The 23,820-nt window shown below is 38.9% G+C and overlaps 1 protein-coding gene across 1 annotated transcript in view; it reads right to left on the minus strand.

Moving 5' to 3' along the window:
• Positions 1-23,820, minus strand: part of DCC (DCC netrin 1 receptor) — a 401,229-nt gene that overhangs the window by 226,775 nt on the left and 150,634 nt on the right. Inside the window, exons 7-8 of the mRNA XM_042447857.1 lie at positions 6,983-7,124; positions 1,119-1,229 (exon numbers count right to left, since the gene is read on the minus strand). Coding sequence (XP_042303791.1) covers positions 1,119-1,229; positions 6,983-7,124 — 253 coding nt within the window. The remainder of the gene's footprint in view (positions 1-1,118; positions 1,230-6,982; positions 7,125-23,820) is intronic.

Raw genomic sequence — 23,820 nt, forward strand, 5'->3', positions numbered from 1 at the left:
GTCCAGACTATAGTACTGGTACCTAAAGAGTGTCAGAGTTATGGATGATTTCAAGCTTGAGGCACTGAAGAACTCTCACTAGTGTTGCCTCACCCTGAGTTTCCAGTTTTCATAGGCCATCTCCAGGCAGGAGACAAGCAAACAAATTCTTCAGTATGGGTCAGGGGGAGAATCATCTCCAGGCCAGAGGAAAGGATAGTGCACAAATCTCCATTTCAGCTATTAAGCCAGTGACTTGCTACAATTAGCAAGTCTTAACTGACTTGTTTCTACAACCTACAAAGATTTTCAGAGATCCTTTCTCCTCCTCCCCTCACAGTTGTTGTGGCTCCACGACTCACCCACCACTCTGCTTTGCATCCACCTTCTATTTAGAATCAAGTAGGGTAAATATTACTTATCTCATCTTGCTAAGTAGGTGAGAAGAAATAATCCACTCATGTCATCTTAATATGAAAAACGTTGTGAACAACTTTGGTCAATATTTAATGCTTAAGGCTCAATTATGCATTAAATATTGACCACAGACCATATTAAACACCACCAAGCACCATTCTTAGGTCTCAGGTTTTGACTCAGAAATTTAGGGTTTGGGATGATCCTGACCTGGCAATCCTAACTCTGGGGAGATGAGACGGACAGCACTTACATAACTGACCCACTACAGAACAAGCCAGCAATTTTGATATCCACTGAGAAGTACAATGTTGTAAATGGGAAAGTTACATAAACAGCAGGAAGGAAAAACAAGTCAACCTGGCTTTAAGCAGACACCGGAAGGTTACATTTTGCTGCAACAGCAGCAGCAGTAGGTAAAGAAGTTTAAAATTAAAGACAGATGCTAGAAACTCTGGTGAAAATAAGGGAGCAGAAATGAAACCCCCTTATTTTCTCACTTCTGCTCCACTAGTCTGTAGAAAGAGAAAATGTTAACAGCATATAGACAGTAAAAACTTCTGCTCAAAAATACCCAGACACCAGTTCCGGTCTAGAATATTGAATGTCTCTGACCACCACAGTAACCTTAGTGACATGGCAAGGCTACAATCAGAATAAGTTTTTTTTAAAAAAAAAAAACCCAAAAACCTTATAATGGCTGTGAAAAGAAAGACAATTACCATCAAGATCGCTCTCTGGAGTTTCTGCAGTATACCAGTCTGAGGAGGGACCTGTTCCATTGACTGTCATAGCTGCCACCTGGAAACTGTACTGGCTTCCTTTGTCCAGACCTAGTAGCAACGCATACAAATAAATAGAGAAAACTCAGTTAATACTTCTACACATCTATGAGCCACAATCTCACTTGTTTTCAAGTAGCTCTCAAGCTGCTTCATCAAATAGGGAGAATGAGGGGTGTGAGTGAGATTTCTTCCAAAATATAAATTTGCTCTCACAATAAATAAGGGGACATTTTGACTCACACAGCCACAGTATGGTACAATCTTTAATTTCACAAAAATGCTTATGGCAACAAACAGAGTTCTGAAATATAAACTAAAATGGGGGCTACCTGTCCTATGTAAGGTCAAAGTCAATGAAGACTTCCACAGGTTTGCTAAGGCACCAAATTATCGCTTTGACCCATGACAATCTGCCACTCAGATAAGACTCACTATGTATCCTCTTCACCATTTCAGTGACTAAAATTCTTGGCCAGCAACATGTATGCTCTGATTTAATGGGGGACTGGGGAATGTCTGGGTGTGTGGGCTGCATTGATCATACCACACCTCTGCCAGTGCCAAACCATCCTGGCAAGGTGGATGGGGAGCCTCATTTCAAACTGATTTGTGTTTCAGGTGACACTGGCAAATGTGGTGGTAGGAACCACAAACTTAGGAGAATTCATGTAGCAATAACAATAGCAAGTACATTTCTATACTACAGTGGTACCTCGGGTTACGAAATTAATTCATTCCGCCGCCGCTTTCGTAACCCGAAAAGCCTTCGCAAGCCGAAAACCCATAGGCGCTAATGGGGAAAAGCCGCGATTTCGTGTGAAATAGCGCCGAAAAGCACCAAAATTTTCTTCGTAACCCGAAATAACCTTCGTAACCCGGAACAGTTATTTCCTATGGGATTTTTTCGTATCCCGGAAATTTCGTAACGTGGGTATTTCGTATCCCGGGGTACCACTGTACTTATCAGTGAATCAGCACTTCCTAAGTGGTTTACAAAGTGTAAACCAATTGCCCCCAACAAGCTAGGTACTCATTTTAGTGACCTAAAGAAGGATACAAGGAAAGATACAAGGCTGAGTGGAGCTTGGATTCATGCCTGGTATCGAACTCACAACCTTGTGGCTACAGTACAGGCATTTAACCACTGTGCCACCAGGGCTCCCTACAGGGGTTCCGGAGCTAAAATGTCCATTTTAGTTATGTTATATGCAATTGTTTGGTTTAGTTTATAGTTGGCCCTCCTTATCCAAGGATTCTTTATCCACAGATTCAATCATTTACAGATTGGAAATGTTCCTAAGAGATATAAATTCCAAAAAGCAAATCTTGATTTTGCTATTTGATATCATCAACATCATTTTATTATGCCATTGCACATAATGGGACTTGAGCATCCATCAATTTTGGTATCCACAGGGGGTTCTGGAACCAAATCCCAGCAGATTTGAACCATCTAATTAATAATAATAATAATTGTAAGCCGCTCTGAGAACCTTTAAGGCTGAAGAGCAGGGTATAAATACCGTAAATAAATAAATAAAATAACAAGGGATCACTATATTATTAAGTGTTGTTTTGTATAATATTGTGTTTGGCTCTTTTGGTTTTGTGTGATGCTTTTTTGTAGTTTTGAGTATTCTGTGTGTTTTTCCTGCATTTTAAGTTTTAAAAGATACACACACATGTACCATATAGCCCATCACTGCTGCAAGTAGCATGTGCATAGCTGCCAAACAGTATTTTCCGGTTTACACTGTGCTAATTGACTGGCTAAATGACTGATGCAGAAGCAGAAACTGGGAAAAGAATGGTTGTCCAGGAGGTGGGAAACTCCAGCAAAGAGAAACTAAAACCTTAAAAAGTGAACATTCACTAGTAATGGTAAATCTCTATTTTCCTGTTGTCGGGGAACATACAGTGGGCCGTTGTTATCCCTGGGGGTTCCATTCTAGACCTCACCCTGCAGATGGCAAAAATTGTGGGACCTCAAGTCCCACAGTATACAATGGCGGTGCACACATGAGTAGCACTCTGCCAGACCTTTGTGTCTGTGTAGTCATTGAAATCAATTGTACTTGCCATCCACGGATGCTCACATCTGCAGATGGCAAGCACACAGTTGGGCTGGACACACTGTAATTCAGTTTTCCTTCCCAAAGTAGTTGAGAAACACAGGAATATTTACTCTTGGAGTAAGTGGGAACAGCCATACACATTCTAATATTATTTATAAAGGGCATCCTAAGCAGTCATATTTTGTGAATATTTTATTCCCTTTTGCTGTTTTTGACTTGAAAGCTGAAACCAGACAATACTTGGCATGGCTCTGGTTCAGTGTTGGGGGACTGGTAGCCCTACAGGTATTATAGGCTAACTGGAACCATCATATCCATTGACAGGGGATGATGGGAAATACAGTCCACCAGTTGCTGGGATAACACCAGCTACCTTTCTGTAGCTAAAACTGCCTCAGATTCTTAAATGTAAGCACACATACTTGAGTTTTTAAAAAACAAAAATCACAGCCCACTGGTTTCAGCATGAAGAGTAACTAGTAGGGATAGAAAGAATATCCAAAAATAAATGGTCTAAACACAGTTTCTTGAGTGTTGTGAAACTCTAATGAGGAGAATCCTAGAAGGGTAAGAATGTTTGCAGATCTGGGCTTATTCTGCATGTGATTATTTTCTACAAAAACCAGCATTTCCTAAACTGTGCAGAAAATGTCATTTTCTACACAAAATCCCAAGTGGTTTTTTTTGCACAGAATAAGTACAGTCTTCAAAAACTGTGCAAAAATGCCCTTTCCTACACACACAAAAAGTTTTTTTTTATTTGCCCAGAATGAATTCCAATCTGTGCACAGTCTTTGAAAACCATGCAGTTTTCAGTTCTTTTTTACAGTAAGGGGAGAAAAAAGGTAAAGTTATTTGTTCTTGCCAGTGAAGATGAAAGGGACAAAGATTTACATCTCTAATTCCTAACAGATGGGATCACAATGAATTCAAACAAGTGTGTGAATCCCAGAGCAGCAAATGTAGTCTCTATGTGTTTCAATTCCATTACAAAGGCATCATGCTGGGGTTGCTGGGTATTTCACCAGGCCTTTGTTCCTCTTGACAGCAATATATGTTTATCATTTTGTGCATCTTAATACTGACCATGAAGCGTAAAGATAAACAGTCATATTTAACTGCTGAGATCCTCTGGAGGAGGATGTTCAAAATTAAAAACAACACTTTTAAATTTTAGCTGGTGGCGGATCTTGCAATAAAACCAATAGTTGTGATTTAAAGTTCTTGTTGCAATTGTGAATTACTTTGCAGTTGCAGCTGTCCTCATTAGTGGGCAGAAACACCTGCCTTCACCAGCAAAAGCTTTTAAGGAGACATAAAGTCTTGCTGAATATTTAAATCATCTCTTTAAAAGTGGCATGATTTCCAGCTCTTCTAGGAAACTTGCAATACACATGTAAACAATGGCAATGAGATATGTCTTTGTTTCTGTTCCATTTGGCCTGTTTAAATATGAATTTCTATAGCCTTTCTCAAATGCCATCACACTATTAACTTTATATGTGAGCTGACAAACATCAACAGCATCTTTTCATTTATTTATTTGCAAAAGTTTTAGCACACATTCAGTCTATATTTCGAAAGTGATATATGGCCTGACTCCTCTACCATAAAACAATCAAATTGCAATGCCTTATCAAATATCAGAAAAATAGATCATACAAAAGTTAAGATGGCGACTAATAAAGGAAGAAGAAAAGTGAGGGGGAAAAGACCATTTTGGAAACTCAATTTTTAAAGAAACATCTGAGCTGCTTCCAGAAGGACAATGGGGCTGGGTTGCCTCAAGAGTATCATTGTAAGTTGGTATATCACAGGATTGCAGGACAATATCACAATTAACTGTGAATCTTGTGGATTCAACAAAGGGATTCAACAACTCTTGCCTATAACTGTCTACCCAGAAATAAGTCTCTTCAGTTGAACTTAGGCCTTGTCTGCACAGGCAAAAGATCCTGTCCCTCCCCTAAGGTTGGTGTTTCCTGTTTGCACAATGCATGGCAACTTATGGCAGTATACTATGGGCTTTCTCTGTTAACTGATTTTGCCCTGGAATTGACAAAGTTGTAGGAATCCCCAGTGTTCCCCAAAATTTGATATTAGTGCAGGGTTTTGTGGAGGGTGATCAGCTGGACTGGGCCTGAATCTGGTCAGTCTGCTGTTCACACACCAGGTGCCTTGCCATCCCCCTTCACTGGACTGAACAGCATAGGGAAAGGGGGTGGCTTGTTTCTAGAGCCATGGCCACGATTTCCATACCTGCAGGAGCTGATGCTTTTCCTGAGGATGGGCTCACCCATGCAACCAATGAGAAGAGGGAGTATCTTATGGCCAAGGCAGATGAAGCCTTATTCTCAGGCAAGTGTGCAATATTTCAAACACATATCTAGAAATCAGTGAATAATGAGTGCCCATGGATAGGAATATGCTTTCATGATCAATAATAACTATGTTAAATAATGTAGTTACAAACATTTTCTTGTCTTTTCTTGTCCAACAAACAACAAACCCCCCTAAAACTGGGGGCCGAGCACCCATTGTTGAAAATGGCTGGAATCATCTTGGTAATGCCTAGCTAAAGAAACCCATTGAATCAATTGTTGTATGGTGAATTCACATGTAAGAAAATTCAGTTGATTCAATGGGTCCCATCTAGTTGGCTCAAACAACACAATTCAGATCAATCAGGGGCTGCTGTCCATTTTGCTTCAGCTGAATGCCTGTAGTGATTGTGGGACCTCCATGGTTTGGGGATACACATACAGCAAAGAAGGAAAAGGTGTCTCAAAGGAGGAAGGAGGGTGGTGGCAGCGGAAGAAGCATTAAAAGGAGATTTTGCTGTGTGAGACATCTTTGTCACTCTAATTTATTGGGTAATGATTTTTTGAAGTAACAATAATATAGATGCTATTCAGCAGCAAAGGTTTTGTACTATAATGGGACAGATATAATGGGTCTTCTGTGGATTGCCTCATCCCATGTTACCAAAGGATGGCATGTGCCCACAGATGCACTGACATGGGCATGCACACATTGCTACTCATTGACCAATATGGGCTTGAGCTTTTGAATTTATTCCCATCCATGGGGTGGTGATGGTGGGAACCAAACCATCATGGATTGGAAAGGGCCAGTGTACTTAGGTTGGCAGAGGGGAAGAATGGGTAGGTAAGGGGAGAAGAAACAGCTCTGAGCTCCAATGCAAAGGTGAGTGATGTGCAGGGTGAGTAAGAATATTGGCACGAGGGGAGAGTAAGGGCATCTGAGTTTGTAAATGAGTGGTAGAGAGGATACAACACTGAGGTGGTTGGGAAGTAACAAGGACTGTGATATGGGCAGCTGATAGGTTTCTAAACTGTGTGAAGTTGGATACTTCTCCTAGATTTACAAAGACTAAAGGAACAGCATTGTAGTAGGGTGACAGGTTTTGCCTTTGTTCCTGAGTTGGCGTTCACAGAAGCTAATTTAGAATAAGAACTGCCAGGCAGAATGGGGAATTGTGTTTCAGTCTCATTAGGCTGAGGAAAATTGAGAGGAACAAATATATGATGAAACCATTAAGGAGAAAACAAAGTAAAAATGTATGAAGTTTGTTTCTGTACAGTCCAATAAATGTCACTTGAATGCAAAGGAACACCATGTTCACTTGAAGGGAAAGCATACTTTATTTCCCAAACATTTCATTCATCCTTGATTTTGTAAGTCTACTGCAATATAAATACTGACCTGTGAACAGATACCAGAGGTTGTTTGGCTCCAGTGTTTCTATCTCACCCCTACGGGCTGTCTTTCTGTGTCGGATTTTATAGCCAGTGATAAATCCATTTTGTGTTCCTGCAGGTGGAGGTAGCCAACTCACTTTGATGCTCTGTAAAACAAAACATGTCAAGGTTGATTTTATCATTATTGTTTTCTCATTTGTCTGTTATATAATGATCATTTCTTCCATTTTTCTGTATATATATCAAGCCATGCCTCACTCTTAACAATGCTGGCCTGATTAAGGAAGGAAAAAAAGCCTTAAGTTACATCCAGACCTAATCATATTTAGAAAATGTCCACCATTTCAAACTGAATCTAACATGATTCAATGTTCTTTCATGTTTAAATGAAACAAAATAAAATCTCCCTTATGGCTAGGCATCAGGAAGAAGTGTAATACTTTACCCTTATGAATGTTCCAGTTTTCTATGTGAATGAACCTTATGTGAACCATAAAAAAGTCAGTCATAAACAAATTGCAATGGGAATTTTGCCCATTCTACCTTGCTCCCTCTTATGTTGACAAGTTCTTCCAGCAACACCTGATATCATGGGACAAAGGCTGAGGTCCATGAGCCTCTCTGACAATTTCTGACAATTTCTATCTGTCTGTGGAAAGGTAGGACTTACTAGCGGCCCCACTATGCCTGCGGCCTTTCTTCCTCAGGAATAAGTGACAGTTCTCTTTCAAACAAAGAGAGAAATCCCCCCCCCCCCAGTTAATAGCAGGTGCCAAAGCCAATGAATATTTGGCAAAGATAGCCAACACATCCAATTTTATTGGTAGGAAGTTGATTAGTAACATAAATAAATGCAAGTGTTGGAGTGCAAGCAAATTCATTATAGGACTCAATTTTCTTTCCATATGTATTGCCAAACATTTGTTGTATACCATTTCAGATCTGTTCCATGCTAGATGATACAAAAACAACCTTCTGGCTGAACAGACTGCATTTCCACCCCAAATCTGGAAATGGTTATTTCAAAATTGGGCTTACCAGCCAGGGCTGTAAAGACAACTATAGGCACATAAAACTTGAACAAAAATGCAAATGTCCAAAAATAGTTTTAAAATGCACACTATAAGCCTGAAGGCAAAATTATAAAACTGTTTGGAAGTGGTGTGATGCTGTTTAAAGAAGGTAACAACAATTTTATAAAATAATGTTTAGATGCAATCCTATACAATGAGATTAAACAATGATTTTTTTTTTCATTTATTTCCTTTGAGATTCCCACATCAGTAGCTCTTCTCAGGCATTTTCCTCAGCATACAAGGACAAAAAATGGGGAGAAGCTGGGTATGGTGCCCTCATCTCATGCCCTCCTGATCCTACCCTATAACAATCAAATATAGTATGTACTCAACATCTGACATAGATGGTTCGAGATCACTCAACTGTTCCTTTGGTTTTACCCAGAATATTGTTGCTGCAAAATGGCCTAGTCATCTGGGATTTTTTCAACATGTAAACCAAATGACAGTATTACACTTTCCAGATGGATGTCTGAAGACATGAGATGCAAAGAACTTTCAGTCTGTATTTTAATGCACTTTATGAAATCTCACCTGCATTCTCACACAATCCTTTTGTCAATTTCACTTGTTAGACTCTATTTTTTTTCTTCCCTCAGTGAACATTAGTGTTGGGATGTAATTATTCACTAAGGGACAAACAGACAGGCCAAAATAAAGCTGCTTCGGGTCTCTTTGGAGGTATGATATTTAAATTACACACACATCTTAAGTTGTGGAACAAAAGCTGGGCTCCAGTCATTAGGACTACAGCATGGCTTTGGCGTGGCTTCCGGCCTCTTAGGACACATGCATCATTTAAGCAGCATACTTCCAAAGAGACCCGAAGCAGCTTTATTTTGGCCTGTCTGTTCAGGCCCCAAGTTTCTTCTCACAGGAAACAATAAGTAATTTTAGCAATTTTCTTCCCATACAGTTTTTAAAGCCTCTTCACAACTAAGGATTGATCCACCACAAATTTGTATTCACTTTCTTTTTCTGCATAGGACAAAGCATTTTTTGCACATTAAATAATTTTCTGCACAGAATGTGCCATTTCCTGCACAAAATATGCTGTTTTCTATTTATTAAAAAAATCAGCCATGTGCAAATTTTGTGCAGAAAAACTGCTCGATTATAATATTTTCTGTATAGGATGTAATATTTCTGCATAGAAATATTTTCTACACAGAGTATGCTGTTTCCTATGTAGAAACGGCTGTTTGGGTATAAAACAACCATATGAAAATTCTTTGTAGAACAAGTCTTGAACTGTGATTGTATTCAGTCTAGATGTTTTCTCATTAAGACTGAAAAGCAAGCTTTCACACCATTTTTAAAAATACTATCATAATTTTTTTCCGTTCCTACAATAATAATAGTGTGCATTTTCTATATACTCTTTTCACAATATACATACAGTGGTACCTCAGGATACGAAATACCCAGGTTACGAAATTTTCGGGATACGAAAAAATCCCATAGGAAAACATTGTTCCGGGTTACGAATGTTTTTTCGGGTTACGAAAAAACTTTTGGTGCTTTTTTTGGCTTTTTCGCACGGAATCGCGGCTTTTCCCCATTAGCGCCTATGGCAATTCGGCTTACGAAGGCTTTTCGGGTTACGAACGGTGCCACGGAACGAATTAATTTCGTAACCCGAGGCACCACTGTATTTATTTGTGCTCTTTTCCATCAGTATGCAATTTGTCCATGTTTTTCCCATCGAACAAAGCATATTGTATTTTTAAAATTGTACATGACACAATTACATCACTATATTCCAGTTTAACAGCCCTGGCAACAGCCTATGAAATCCTGAGATCTGCAGTTTAGGGAAGGGTATTTCATATTTTCAGACAGAGAGCTCTAGTGTCTCCCTAAACGATAAGCCCAGGAGTCCATAAATGGTGTCATGGCAGTTAAACTTGAATACTGTACAGTTTGTTCATTGTATTTATATGTTGCCTTTCTCCCAGAGTGGGATTCCAGGTGGCTCACAGAAGGAAATCAAATCTTAGATTTCTTGCTGATTCATATGGGGAGATCTTGTCTTTCAGATATAAGTTTTATAGGGCTTTATATATCATGACCAGCATTTTGAATTGTGCCCAGAAACAAACTGGTTATATGCTCACTATAACTGGCCTCGGTCAGCATACTGGCTGCAGCATTTTGAACCCTCTGAAGTTTCTGAACAGTTTCCAAAGGCTGCCACATGTAGAGTGCATTACAGTAGTCCAAATGGGATGTAATCAAAGCATGTGTCTCTGTAGCCAGAGCTGATGTCTCAAAAAGGGGCACAGCTAGCACATTATTTTTATAACACTAGTGCATTAAATGTGTAGCATTAAGGGGCCCTAAGATTCAAGTGTAATGACAGATTTTCCCATTCCCAGCTGTGGACAATAATGAGCTAACTGGACCAATGGCCTTACCCAGCACAAGGTAACTTATACAAAAAGGACTATACACTTCATTCATGCATGCACAGCAATAATCAAACCTGAACTGTATACAGGACTGCAGCCAGCTTCCTTATGAGTATGGCACCTTCTCTTTATTCTTTGTGTGTATGGCAATCAATGCAATTTTAGATGTTGCTTTGCCTTTTGCAAAATCAATGTGAAACTGTGAAATATTTCTTGTCTTCATCTACTTCTTAGGAGATAAGATAAAGGAATACAAATGACTGTGCTTTCCTTCTAGAGTTTTTAAAGAGCCAGGGAGAAAGCTCACATTTAAAGCCTGTGTGTGGTTTCCAGCAGAAGTGGGAATCATAAAGCCCTCCAGTGACTCTTAGAATACAACTCCCAGCATTCTTCATCACTGACTATGGTAGAGAATGTCAGGGATGATGGGAGTTGTAGCTCTTCACCTCTGGCTTGAACTCACCACCTGGTTGTGTACCGCACTGACCAGTTTTGGCCAGTGGTTATAGCTTAGCAAGAGTTATAGAGAACAGGCTGAAGACCCTGACAAACTCTCCAAGCCTTCTCACTCTTGCTTCCACAGAAGTCTTCACCCTTCTTTAGGATCCAGCTGGTTCTTGTAGCTTCACCCAAGACACCAGACAACTCAGTAGTCTTAAATAAAAGATCTACTTTATTCTACTATATACAGCTCCAAAACTATCCAACACAACTCCAATACAACAGTACTCTACTCCTCACTATCCACTACTACTACCCACTACTACCCACAAAATACATTGGGATGCATAGTCATTATTATAGTCAATACATGGTACCACCCACTGTTGTCTGTTTCCACCCAGTAGGCGTGTACATCATTCTCATTGGTTCTCTTGGTTCATCTTATAATTAGTGATTTCATCATCTCAGCCTTGACCACTTAACAATTGTCAGGTGTGTCCAATTATCCACTTTACATTTCTTGTCCTTGGCATTCAGGACTTGTTAATTGTATTACCATTTACACCTGTGTGGTTCTCAATTGGCTTCTGCTGAGTCACCCTGACTCTCACATACATGTTTTATTTCATTTACTGTATATCCCATGTTGCTTTTTCTTAACAATCCCCTCCGAAATAAAATATTGTATGTGGCTTACAATGTCATTCCAACCATTTGTGTCAACCTTTCATGTTTTTTCACTGTTAGTGCTTTTGTAAACAAATCTGCTATGTTATTTTGTGTCTCTTTGTATTTCAACTCTATTTCTCCTTTTTGAACCATGTCTCTTACACCCACATATTTGGTTCTGTTTTTCAAACTTTTTGTTTTAGCCATTGTATATATGATTGTGAATCTTTCTGAATTTTTACTGGAACTCTGAAATTTTTATTTAATTCAATTAACAATTGTTCAAGCCATTGGACCTCGTTTACTATTTTGTTCAAAGCTGTAAATTCTGCTTCAGAAGTATTTAGCACTACGTTTGTTTGTTTTCTACTTTTCCAAACTATGGGACTCTCACTGTATTTGATGATCATTCCTGTTACTGACTTCTTGTCTCCTAATTCTGATGCAAATGAACTATTTACAAAACAATCTAAATCTGCGTTATTGCTTCTGATAATTAACTTCTTGTCTAATGTCCCTTTTAAGTATCTCAACAAGCCTCTTTTTTCATCACTGTCTGCACTAGAAGATGTTGTCTTTTTACTAAATCTTTTGTCTTCTGTCATTCTAGTGGTTACTGGTCTTGTTTGTGTCTCTCCATCTGAGGTATTACCACTACTGCTAGTAGAGGCTTCTGGCTTGTCTGAAACCCCTCCGTTTCCTGAAGTTGGTTCAGTCTGCGCTTCCTGCTCACTTGAGCTACCTAACCTCAAGAATACTTCCTTGTTTGCATGCAGCTTGTCCCAGCCAGCAAGTCTCTCAAAATTTGCAGGCCTGGAGTACTGTATCTCTTTTCCTCTCATAAGAAATTTGTAACTGTTCCCTGAATATCCCAAGAACATTAGCCTTTTGCTTTTGGGTTCTCCTTTCCTCCTAAAACAAGCAGGTATGTACACATGTGCAAATTGACCAAAAACTCTTAGGTACAGTGGTACCCCGGGATACGAATTGATCGCGTTACGAAATTTCCGGGATACGAAAAAGTTAGATTGGAAAAAACTGTTCCGGGATACGAAGGTTTTTTCGGGTTACGAAATTTTTTTCGGCGCGAAATTCAAACGCGCGGCTTTCCAGCGCTAACGGAAAGCCTTTTCGGGTTGCGAAATGCATCGGGTTACGAACGGGGCGGCGGAACGAATTAATTTCGTAACCCGAGGTAGCACTGTATTTGAAATTTGGCACTCTCCCATATAAAACCCTGTAGGGAATGTCTTCAATCTCTGAATGGTACAACCTATTACTTATGTGTATGGCAGTCAGGGTTGCTTCACCCCAGAAGCTGTCTCCAACTCCTGCATCCGCCATCAAACATGCAGAAATTCTTTTAATGTCCTGGATTTTCCTTTTTGCTAACCCATCCTCACTTGGACAAGCAGGGTTAGTGGTTTCATGTCTTATCCCCACTTCCTGGAACCAATTGTACAGCTGGTTGTTTAAAAATTCTCCACCTCTATCTGTAACAATAGTCCCAACTCTGCTATCAAATCTTCTTTCTATCATTCTTACCCATGCTTTCAAACTTTGCCCAGCTTCTGACTTATTTTTCAGTATTCTTACATATGCAAATCTTGAAAATCTATCAACAATTACCAGGAAATATTTGCTTCCCCCTAGTGACAAACAATTAACTTGGGCTACATCTGCATGGACAAATTGAAATGGTCTTTGAGCAATCCTTTTGGACTTCTTAGCAACTGGATAAGCTCTGACCTTCACTTGGTTACATACAGTACAGTCTAAATGATTTTTACATTCTGCTACTTTCAATTCTGGATACATGCTTATTAGATTCTTTAAACTCTTGAAACTTGCATGGCCAAATTTTCTATGGAGCTCATGTATGCAGTCTTTGTGCAACGGAACATTTTCTATAGTATTAGCATTCTCTACTTTATAATTATCAACATTTTCTTCTAAAAAATAAAGCTTATCTTTTTTCAAACCTATGCCACGCAATTCCCCATTCAATGTTATTTTACATAAGTTCTTTTCAAAAGTGACTATGTAGTCTCGGTCTGTTAATCTGCTCACTGATAACAAATTGTTTTCTAATTCTTTCACATGCAAAACATCATTAAAGTTTTCTTTTAGCCCTGGAATGTAAACTGTTCCCATTTGATTTATAGTTGTGAGCTCATTTCTGTCAGCTAGAACCACTGCATTTACATTTGACTGCTTCTTATCACTAATTAGGTTAATGTCATTAGACGTGGAGGTCGAAGCTCCAGAATCTACTAGCCATTTAGAGTTTGCTTTCTGTCTTTCCTTAATCATGGTCGCAAACACCTTATTATTATTCTTATTGTCCTTCAAAAATGGCGGTTTGAATTGCTTCTTTCTCTGGCCGTGCCATCTGCTCTCTTGCTTGCTTCTTCTATCAGCCAATTGTTTACAGTTTTTCTGCAGATGTCCAATCTTCTTGCAGTAGAAACATTTCCTTTGCTCCCTCAAAGAAGCTGCTTGGTCCAGCCCACGCACATCAGGCTTGGCTTGCTCACTTGGCACACTTTTGGAAGTTGCTGCGTCATTTCTCTCAGACAGTCTCCTCTGGTTCTCTTCCAGAATTCTGGCCACAACTAAATCTCTCGTTAGCTCCTCTGCCGGTAAGTTTTGCAATGCATTAGTAATATTGCTCCAAGTAGGATCTAATCATTCTAACAAAATATAACACTGCTGTTCTCTATTAATTTCCACTCCTCTTAGCTCAGCCTGCACAAACAAGTCTTGCATAGTTTTTAAATGTTCTATCACACACTGCCCCTTTGCCATCTTCTGCCTATAAATTCTCTTAGACCATAACATTTTTGCAAAGGCAGTTGAAGGAGTGTGTAGCCTTTGAAGTGTTTCCCAAACATCTCTCGCCGTCTCCTTATCTCTTACATCATTAATTAAATCTTCTTCTAACATTAAATAAATACAGGCTTTTGCTTTGCAATCTCTCTCTTTCGCGGCTGCATTAGCATCGGCTGGCAATCCAGCTTCAACAGTTGCCCACAAGCTTTCTTTTACAAGTAGTGACTGGGCATAAATCTTCCAGGTGGGGTAGTTGGATCTGTTCAATTTACTAAACTTCAAAATCTCCATCTTAATTTGTGCAGTGACTCAATTGACACAGTCCTTCTGAGTATGCACAGCTGACTCCTTTCGGGCTTAATCAAAACACTGGAGGAGTTACTCACGGAGCTTATCAGTGCAGCGCAAACAGCTTGCTCTGATCTGTCTTCCACTCTCTGGAACTTTCAGCTTCTGTGGATGCTGGATGCTGCAGTATCTGGGCCCATAACCCTTGTCAGGGATGATGGGAGTTGTAGCTCTTCACTTCTGGCTTGAACTCACCACCTGGTTGTGCACCGCGCTGACCAGTTTTGGCCAGTGGTTATAGCTTAGCAAGAGTTACAGAGAACAGGCTGAAGACCCTGACAAACTCTCATCCTACAATTAATGATTTCATCATCTCAGCCTTGACCACTTAACAATTGTCAGGTGTGTCCAATTATCCACTTTACATTTCTTGTCCTTGGCATTCAGGACTTGTTAATTGTATTACCATTTACACCTGTGTGGTTCTCAATTGGCTTCTGCTGAGTTACCCTGACTCTCACATACATGTTTTATTTCATTTACTATATATCCCATGTTGCTTTTTCTTAACAGAGAAGACTTGCTGGGCATTGCAGTTCAACAACATATGGAAGGCTGCATTCCTGGCCTAAATTTAGTTGCTGATCCAAATTGGAGAAGGCCCATTGAATCAATGGCCCATACTCGGTGCTGACGTATCCAGTTCCCATTGTTTTGATGCATCAACCTTAGTTGGGACCAACAATTAGATTTATGTCATCACTTCTCCTGTTTATTGTATAAATGTTTGGGAAGGTACTATCTACAGAAAGGAATTATGCTGAGTGGGATGATCACACATTACTTCCTTATAGACCAGCACTGTCTAAATATGATAAAAACATATTTCATCATTTCACAGATGAAAACTAGGACACAAGTGGTCAAGCAATATCACAGTGTAGTGAAGATGGCAAAGGATAATGATCAAGTACACACAAACTAAGAGAGACTACAACAGTTTGCTTGTACCTCTGCCTAAATTGAAGGGCATGATTCTGCTCGCATTCTGTCTGCTCCTCCTGATAAGTTTGACTTCAAATTACTTCTGCAATTTGAACTAGGTTTGTTGCAATTGAAGTAAACCAGGATAAAGGGGAGAGGTGGGAGGAGGAGGGAGAAACTGGGACATTTTAAAAGGAGTTGAAAAAGTGGGACAACAGTTGTGCATAGATGGTACCTCACACCACTACAACTTGCACGCATTACTAAGAACCCCACCTCATGCTGTTGGAGAGGGTGTAGTAATACAGGTACCTTCCTGCACATGTGGTACAATTGTCCAAGTGTATTTGCATTTTGGCATTCAGTAGTTAACTTAATTTCAGAAATCACTGATCAGAAAATTGTCCCTTCTTCTGAACTTTTATTGCTTTCAGTGTTTATTAATGAAAACAAGACATTACAAAATAAAGATATTATTGTATTTTTGTTGGCATTGGCAAGGACTGAAATTGCCAGGGCTTGGAAAACGGGAAAAGTCAATATGACTCATTGGTCATCTCAATTTTGGAATTTTTGGTTTATGGAAAAGCTCACTGATCAATCTAGAAGGTTGCGGGAATGGAATCGTCCTCTGCCTTTTGAAGAACGATGGTCCCCCACAGTATATCTCAACAATATTGGAGCAGAAGTGGGTCTTCCTTTGTAATATGATTCCCTTTTGATGATCAAACTGGTGCAAAGAAGGTATCTCTCTGTTCTGATTCCATTCCTGTTTTTATGTAATGTTGGCCTTTTACATCCCATCTGAACTTGAATTTTTGAAGCTGGTTTTTAAGGATCTGTATTTTAGCTTGTTTTTGTTTGTTTTTGTTATTGTCTTCTGCCATTTTTTGGTAAGAAATAAAGTTATTTTTTAAAAAAGTGGGACAACAGAGGATTGTTCCTTCCATGAAAGGGGTTTGTGGGATATGTAGTTCAAATCCTGATACTTTGCCTTCAAGTGTACTTGAACATCTAGATAATTGGAAATATAGCTGAAAAAAAGGTGAACTACTGGTGAAGAAAATGTGATGGGTGGTGGTCAGGAACAGGATGAAAAAGAAAATTTATCAAGAAATCATTATCTGAGATAAAAGTTTCCCCCCCCCCCATATATATATATATATATATATATATATATATATATATATATATATATAACCTAGGCTTTGCCAAGTTAAATTTTGTTTCCTAAGTGAGAAGAATAAAATCAATGGGTCTTTTCTTTTCTTGCTTTGACCAGTAAGATACTGTGCAGCTGGCATAAGTGGAAAGTAATTGATTTCACCAGGAATTTCAGGCATCCTGAGGAGAAAGGACAAGAGCTTAACATACTGACAAGACTTCCAGGGGTGAGCTCTTCCACCTTCCAAGGGAGAGATCTATTCAAGAAAGTACCTATTATAACAGCTATGAACATTCTGCAGAAACCAACTGCTGCTGAGAAATCACCACGAACATGATAGGCAAAATGCATATACTTTGCTCAGACTGTGGAAAGTTGTGGGGGGGGTGATATAATGCTTAGTAGGGAATAATTTAGTATGAGAAAGCCCTCTATTCACCTTCTTCTTTCTAAATGAACATCAGTGGTGCTAATAGGTAAAGGGACAAGGACAAAGAGAGAATAAAATGAAAGAATGGGTCAACAGATGAACTTGAAGGTGGACAGTCAAGCAAACTGGGACTGAAGAAAGGAGAAAGAATTGGCAGAGAAGCTTGAGAAATGAATTTCACTTCTTGAGTTTTCAGCAATTTTGCATTCTTTGTAATATATAAGAAAGCCACTCCATCAAGGTTTTTTTCCCTCTGAATTTATCAGTTTTTCAGCCTCCTAGGCTAGGGTCAGTACCTTGCTCTAGGATTCAATTTCAGGGCTCTAATTGCCAGCATGACTACTACTACAACATATGCATTGTCATCACTACTACAAAATATGCTGTTGAACTCCAGCTGTACTTGCCACCTAGAAGTGTGGGAATCCTACATGTTTGACATATATACATCTTGAATCTATCTTATCTGAAATGCTTGATACCAGAACTGTTTTGGATTTAGGATTGTTTAAATTTTGGATTGTGCAATACCTGCATTTCCATATACATACATAATGAATTTATGCAGCCAAAGGTTTTGCTATAGTCTATAAAGAACATGTTGATTTTCTTCCTGGAATTCCTTGGTTTGCACCATTGACTGCCATGATCAGAAAAAGCTATGGAATGCTCTTACGGACATGGAAGTGCTACTACACTTAACAGTCCTGATGAGAAGTCTGTACTTAGGACAAGAGGCTACTGTTAAAACAGAATATGGAGAAATAGAATGGTTTCTGAATGGCAAAAAACCAGACAAGAATGTATTCTATCACCCTATCTGTACAATTTATGTTCAGGAAATATCAAAAAGAGCAGGTTTAGACTCAGAAGAAGAAGGAATGAAGATAGGAGGAAGGAACATCAACAATCTACAATATGTAGTTATTACCATACTACTGGCAGAAAATATAAAGTTAGAGCAATTGCTAAAGAAAGTCAAGGAAGAAAGTACAAAAGCAGGCTTACTGCTGAACATAAATATAAATGATAACCACATAAGGTCTACATAAATTCAATCTAGATAATGAGAAAATCAAAATAGTTAAAGATTGCCCATATCTTGGAAGGCTAGAAATGGAAAGGAAAGCCATACAAGAACTAGACAAGATCTAAAGTGTAAAGATATTCAACTGAACACTAATGTTAGAATCGTCCAAGCCATTATATTTCCCATCACCATGTATGATGTGAGAGCTGGATAGTGAAGTAAGTTGACAGAAAGAAAACCAATTCATTTGAGTTGTGGTGCTGGAGAAGAATGTTAAGGATAGCATGGCCAACCAAAAAGGCAAACAAATGGGTCCTCGAACAGATCAAGCCTGAAGTCTCCTTGGAAGCCAAGATGATAAAACTGAGGCTATCGTACTTCGGCCCCATCATAAGAAGGCATGATCCACTTGAAAAGACAATAATGATAGAAAAGGAAGAAGGCAGCAGAAGGAGAGGATGTCAGATAGCTAGATTCAATCAAAGAAGTTATGGGCCTGAATTTACAGGACCTAAGCAGAATAGCAGAGGATAGGGGTTCTTGGAGACATCTCATCCACTGGGTCACTGTAATATGGTGTCAACTCAAGAGCAGTTAACAATGACAACAAACATAATGAACTATCTTGGAGATTGGACCCAAATCTAAACGTAAAGTTCATTTATGTTTCATATAAACCTTATACACATAGTCTGAAGGTAATTGTATACACAATATTTTGAATTTTGTTCAAGAAACATTTTTTTTTGTACATTGAACCATCAGAAAGCAAAAGTGTCACTATCTCAGCTACCCATGAAAAATGGTTTGGTTTTTGGACTATTTCAGATTTTAGCATTCCTGATAAGGGAGACTCAACCTGTATCAGGCAACAGTTGTCTTTTTTTACACTAGTATTATGTTTCCCAGAAGCTTCAGTGAATATGATTCTACTTTAAATCAAGACACACTCTACCTAAGTATCTTGCTTCCAGAGCTAAGTCAGTTTGCTTTCCTGTAAAAGTGGAAAGCTTAATATAGAACTACAAACACTGCTGAATCTATAGGGATTTAAATCCTATTTTTAAGTGAACAGAATACCAAAAGCCATCTGTCTGGACAAGGAAATAGTAAATGTTTCATTTTTCCTATCTTCATTTTAAACAAACAAATAGACAAACAAACAAAGCCAAATTTTTGTGCACGATATTTATGGAGAACTGTGAAAATAATTGGAAAGTTGCTGAATGAACATGGGGCTATTTTGAGTAGTGGAACTGAACTGATCTCACAATCCCCCTCCCTCCCTCCCTCCCCTCTCTCTCACACACTACCACAACACAGACCTTGGTTTGACAAAGTTTCCATCTAAGTATCACTTTGTTGTTTCTATTGTTAAACAACTGATAGTCAGAGCCATGCTGATGTTCTACCAACAACTAAAAGCTCTTCTGGGAATCCTCTTCTATCCATTCTAAATATTTATATCCAATATTTATATTCTAAATTGTATCACAGTAGACCCTCTTAATGGTATTCTTTCCCCTTCAGTCCCATTGAATTAATAAATTCCTCATGTTGCCTTTCTGTCAGTTTTTTTTGTGTGTGTGTTTATTGTCTTTTAAGTAATTTTACTCAACTGATTGATGAATGATCCATAATTGCATCTATCTCAATGCTGGAACCCATTCACGTTATACATTTGTAGTACCATATTTCATTGTATTGCTCAGAATGGAGACTATGGTCAGGAAATTGGAAGACAATTAGGAATCGGAAGGACAGCTATGAAAGAACTGGACAAGATCCTAAAATGTTAAGCTGTAACTCTGAACACTAAAGTGAGGGTAGTCCAAGCCATTGTGTTCCCCATCACTATGTACAGATGTGAGATCTAGGATTCAAAGAAATCTAATGGAAAGAAAATCAGTTCATTTGAGATGTGGGACTAGAGAAGAGTGCTGAGGATACCAAGGACAGCCAGGAAAACTTACAAATGGTTTCTAAAACAAAGCATGTCTAAACTTTCCCTGGAAGCCAGGATCACTAAATTGAGGCTGTCATGTTTTGGTCACATCATGAGAACTCATGAATCATTAGAATAGACAAGGCTGCTAGGAAAGGTAGAAGGGAGTAGGAAGTGAGGAATGCCAGTATGCCAGATAGCTGGACTAAATCAAAGAGGCCATGGGGCTGAGCCTACAAGACCTAGCCAGAGCAGTGGAGGACAGAGCGTCTTGCAGAGGTCTCATCCACAGGCTTGCCATGAATCAATGTCAACGTGTGGGCAGTTGACCAAAACATTCCACTTTAACTACCTATTGAATTGTGGGTTTGTAGTTTAAGAAAGCACTAGCGTTCCCTGGCTGAGAATGCTCAACCCCCCCCCCCCCATTGCAAATTCCAAGATTCCATGAGATGCTGACATGGCAGTTAAAGTAGAATAGAACATTATATTTGTGTAGTGTGTATGGATCCCAGAAGCACCCTTGAATGCACATTCTGTTACCACTAGTTAAAGAAAAGTGTTCAATTTTTCAAGCATTGCTCATGCATATGACAAACCTATGTGTGTTTTTCTGTGTATAAACATTAATGCATGGAGGGAGAATGTAATGCTAGTTGTAGCTTTGGGGAAGATGAAGTCCTCCAGGAATTCTGCCCCTCATGAAATTTTCTTTTAGCCGCCAAATTTTTAGCAATGCAGACAGTAAGACACACCTAGAACTCTTCTATTTGCTGTGTTCACATGCCTGTGGTCATTTTGCTGACTTAAGTGCCTAAGCTATAGTTCCAAATGCTCAACTGAAATTCTAAGTTACTGCAATGCTAGAAATTTAGGACTGAAGGGAAATTTCATTTCTGGGGAGATGTTCTTATTTTGTCTCCCCTCATCAGTAGTTATACCTGATGCAAAGCAAAGAAATCGAAATCAGAAAGGAGTAACCTGCATGTATGCTTTCTCTAAAACAAATGAACTAAGTTGGAAGATGAATGGAACAGAAAATTGATCACAGGTGATTGGTAGAAGAATTCTGGAACAAAAGGGGAGGAAATTCACACACATACACCCTTGTACACTGCAAATTAAATTACAATCCATGCCTGAGACCACTAGCAGTTGCCTTGGATACGCGTAATTTCAAATTCCAAAACTATGTGGCTGCTTTTGTAAAACCTTCTTTTGAGTTTGTACTCTCTTAATCAAAAGGGGAAAAAAATTTCTATTTGGCTGTCATTTTAAAAGCATTAAACCCTTCCAGGCAACATCAGACTCACAGCACACATCCTAATTTTCATGTTACTGTGTTTATCTTCCACAATTATTTTTCATAAATGGCTTTTTATGTTAAATAACACTTAGTACTGTCAAATTAGCCCAGCATTAAAAGTACTCCAGAAAAACTGCCTAAAAAGAGGCACAGAGAGAAGTCTAAACATTGCTTCGGATCCACCTGTTTTCCAGCTGGTTCCTAATTAGTTAATGGCTCACAAATGCATATTTGAACTGGCTCCATTGAATCTTGTTGTTGACTTGTTGTGCGTTACATTTCACATATGTGCTGGTCATGACCTATAGAGCCCTATATGGCTCAGGTCTAGCCTATACAAATCTGCAGATCTACAAGCAAAGGCTTTCTCTCAGCCCCACCATTGTCACAGGCCCACTTGGTGAGGACACAGAAGAAAGCCTTCTCAGGCTGCACCTGTATTGAAGAAATAATCTAGTTGAACACCATTTAACTGCCATGGCTTTGTGCTATGGGATTCTGAGAATTGTAGTTTGTGAATGATTTAGCCTTCTCTATTTGACTGTTCCCACTGTCTGGAATTCCTTTCCATGGGAGGCTGGCCATTCCCTTTCCTGCTCTCCTTTTGCCAGCAAGCAAAGACTTTTAATATGTAATTGCTGGATGTGTGTGTGTGCGGGTTTTTTTGTGTTTTTTAAATCACTTTTGCATGCCTTAAATAATTTCATACTGTTTTAAATGTAATGATTTTAATTGTTTTTAAAACTGTATTGTTGGTTGTTGCTTTTTTACTGGTTTCTTTTGTGAATTGCATGGGATCCCACTCCAGGAGAAAAGTGACATGTAAATGGACACAATAAAATAAAATAAAATAAAATAAAAATTATTCAGCCTGGATTTTAGACCATAATGTGTTATAGGTAATTCCTTATGTAACTATTTACAAACAACAACAGCAGTAGATGTTACCTACCTTTCCCTAAAGCTTGAGGTGATATGTGACTAAGTATGCTTACTGTGCAGAATTAATGCAGTTTAACATTGGTTTAACTGTTGTAGCTCCTGGGATTTGTAGTTTGTTGTGGCACCAGAGCTTTGTGATGGAGAAGGCTAAATATATCACACAACTACAAATCCCAGAATGCATAGCATTCAGCCACAGTAGTTAAGGCAGTGTCAAACTGCATTAATTTTGCTGTTCAGATTGGACTGTAGACTGTGATAGGGAATTCCAGATGTCATGCTTGAAATACAGTCAGTCCTCCATATCTACGGATTTTTTTATCCTTTGATTCAAGTATCCACGGCTTGAAAATATTTTTAAAATATACAGTATAAACTCCCCAAAGCTAACCTTGATTTTGGCATTTTATATAAGGGACCCCATTTCACTACATTGTTGCATTTAATGGGTCTTAAGCATCCATGGACTTTGGTATCCACAGGGGGTCCTGGAACCAACCCCCAGTAGATATTAAAAGCCCAATGTACCCCAATAGTCCCCCAACATGTAACCTCTTCTAGAGTCCTATGTTACTCTGTAGCTCCTTGCTTCAAATCCAAAACCAACCTTATCATTTAGCAGTGGAATTTGACTTGGTCCTTAGGCTTTAGTTTACTTACACACAGTTAAACTCCACACTGTTTGCTCTTTCCAGAGGGCTATTGATATGTGAGCTAATTAACCTTCTTGAAGGCAGAGGAGCAAAGTGACACTGATACTAACAACAACCTCCTGGCAAGAGAATAAGGCTATCATTGTCTGATGCCTGTCACGTTGCCTATGTAATGGGCCTGGCATTTGCCAACTGCAGACGTGCCTAGAACTGTAAAAACATCCACTGAGAGCTAACCATTAGCATGCAAATAAATCCATTAAAATTCACATGCCCATTCTGTGATCTTGTATATCGTTTTTCCTATGTCATTGTCAGAAGGGCAGAAGGTGCAACATTATAAAAGGTTCAGGGAAAATTATATTTATCTAAAGTTGCCTCCTGGTGATGCCCAAGTTTGCTTTAAGAACATCAGACACGACTATCAGTCTCAGTTCCATTTTCATTTAGATTAATCAGATTTATGGTTTTAAAACTGATCTACAATTGGTAGCACCTGTAGCTGGCTATCACTTTAATTACTGATTGCACCTATAGCAATTCCTTATATAGCATCTACATGGAAGGCGAACTCATAAAGAATTTGTGTAATAAAAGGCAAAACAATAGCAAGGTAATTAACCTATTAATATTCAGATGAGAACCACATCTCTATTTCTTTTTTAAA

The sequence above is a fragment of the Sceloporus undulatus genome, chromosome 2, assembly GCF_019175285.1.
Source record: "Sceloporus undulatus isolate JIND9_A2432 ecotype Alabama chromosome 2, SceUnd_v1.1, whole genome shotgun sequence".
Classification (NCBI taxonomy): Eukaryota; Metazoa; Chordata; class Lepidosauria; order Squamata; family Phrynosomatidae; genus Sceloporus; species Sceloporus undulatus.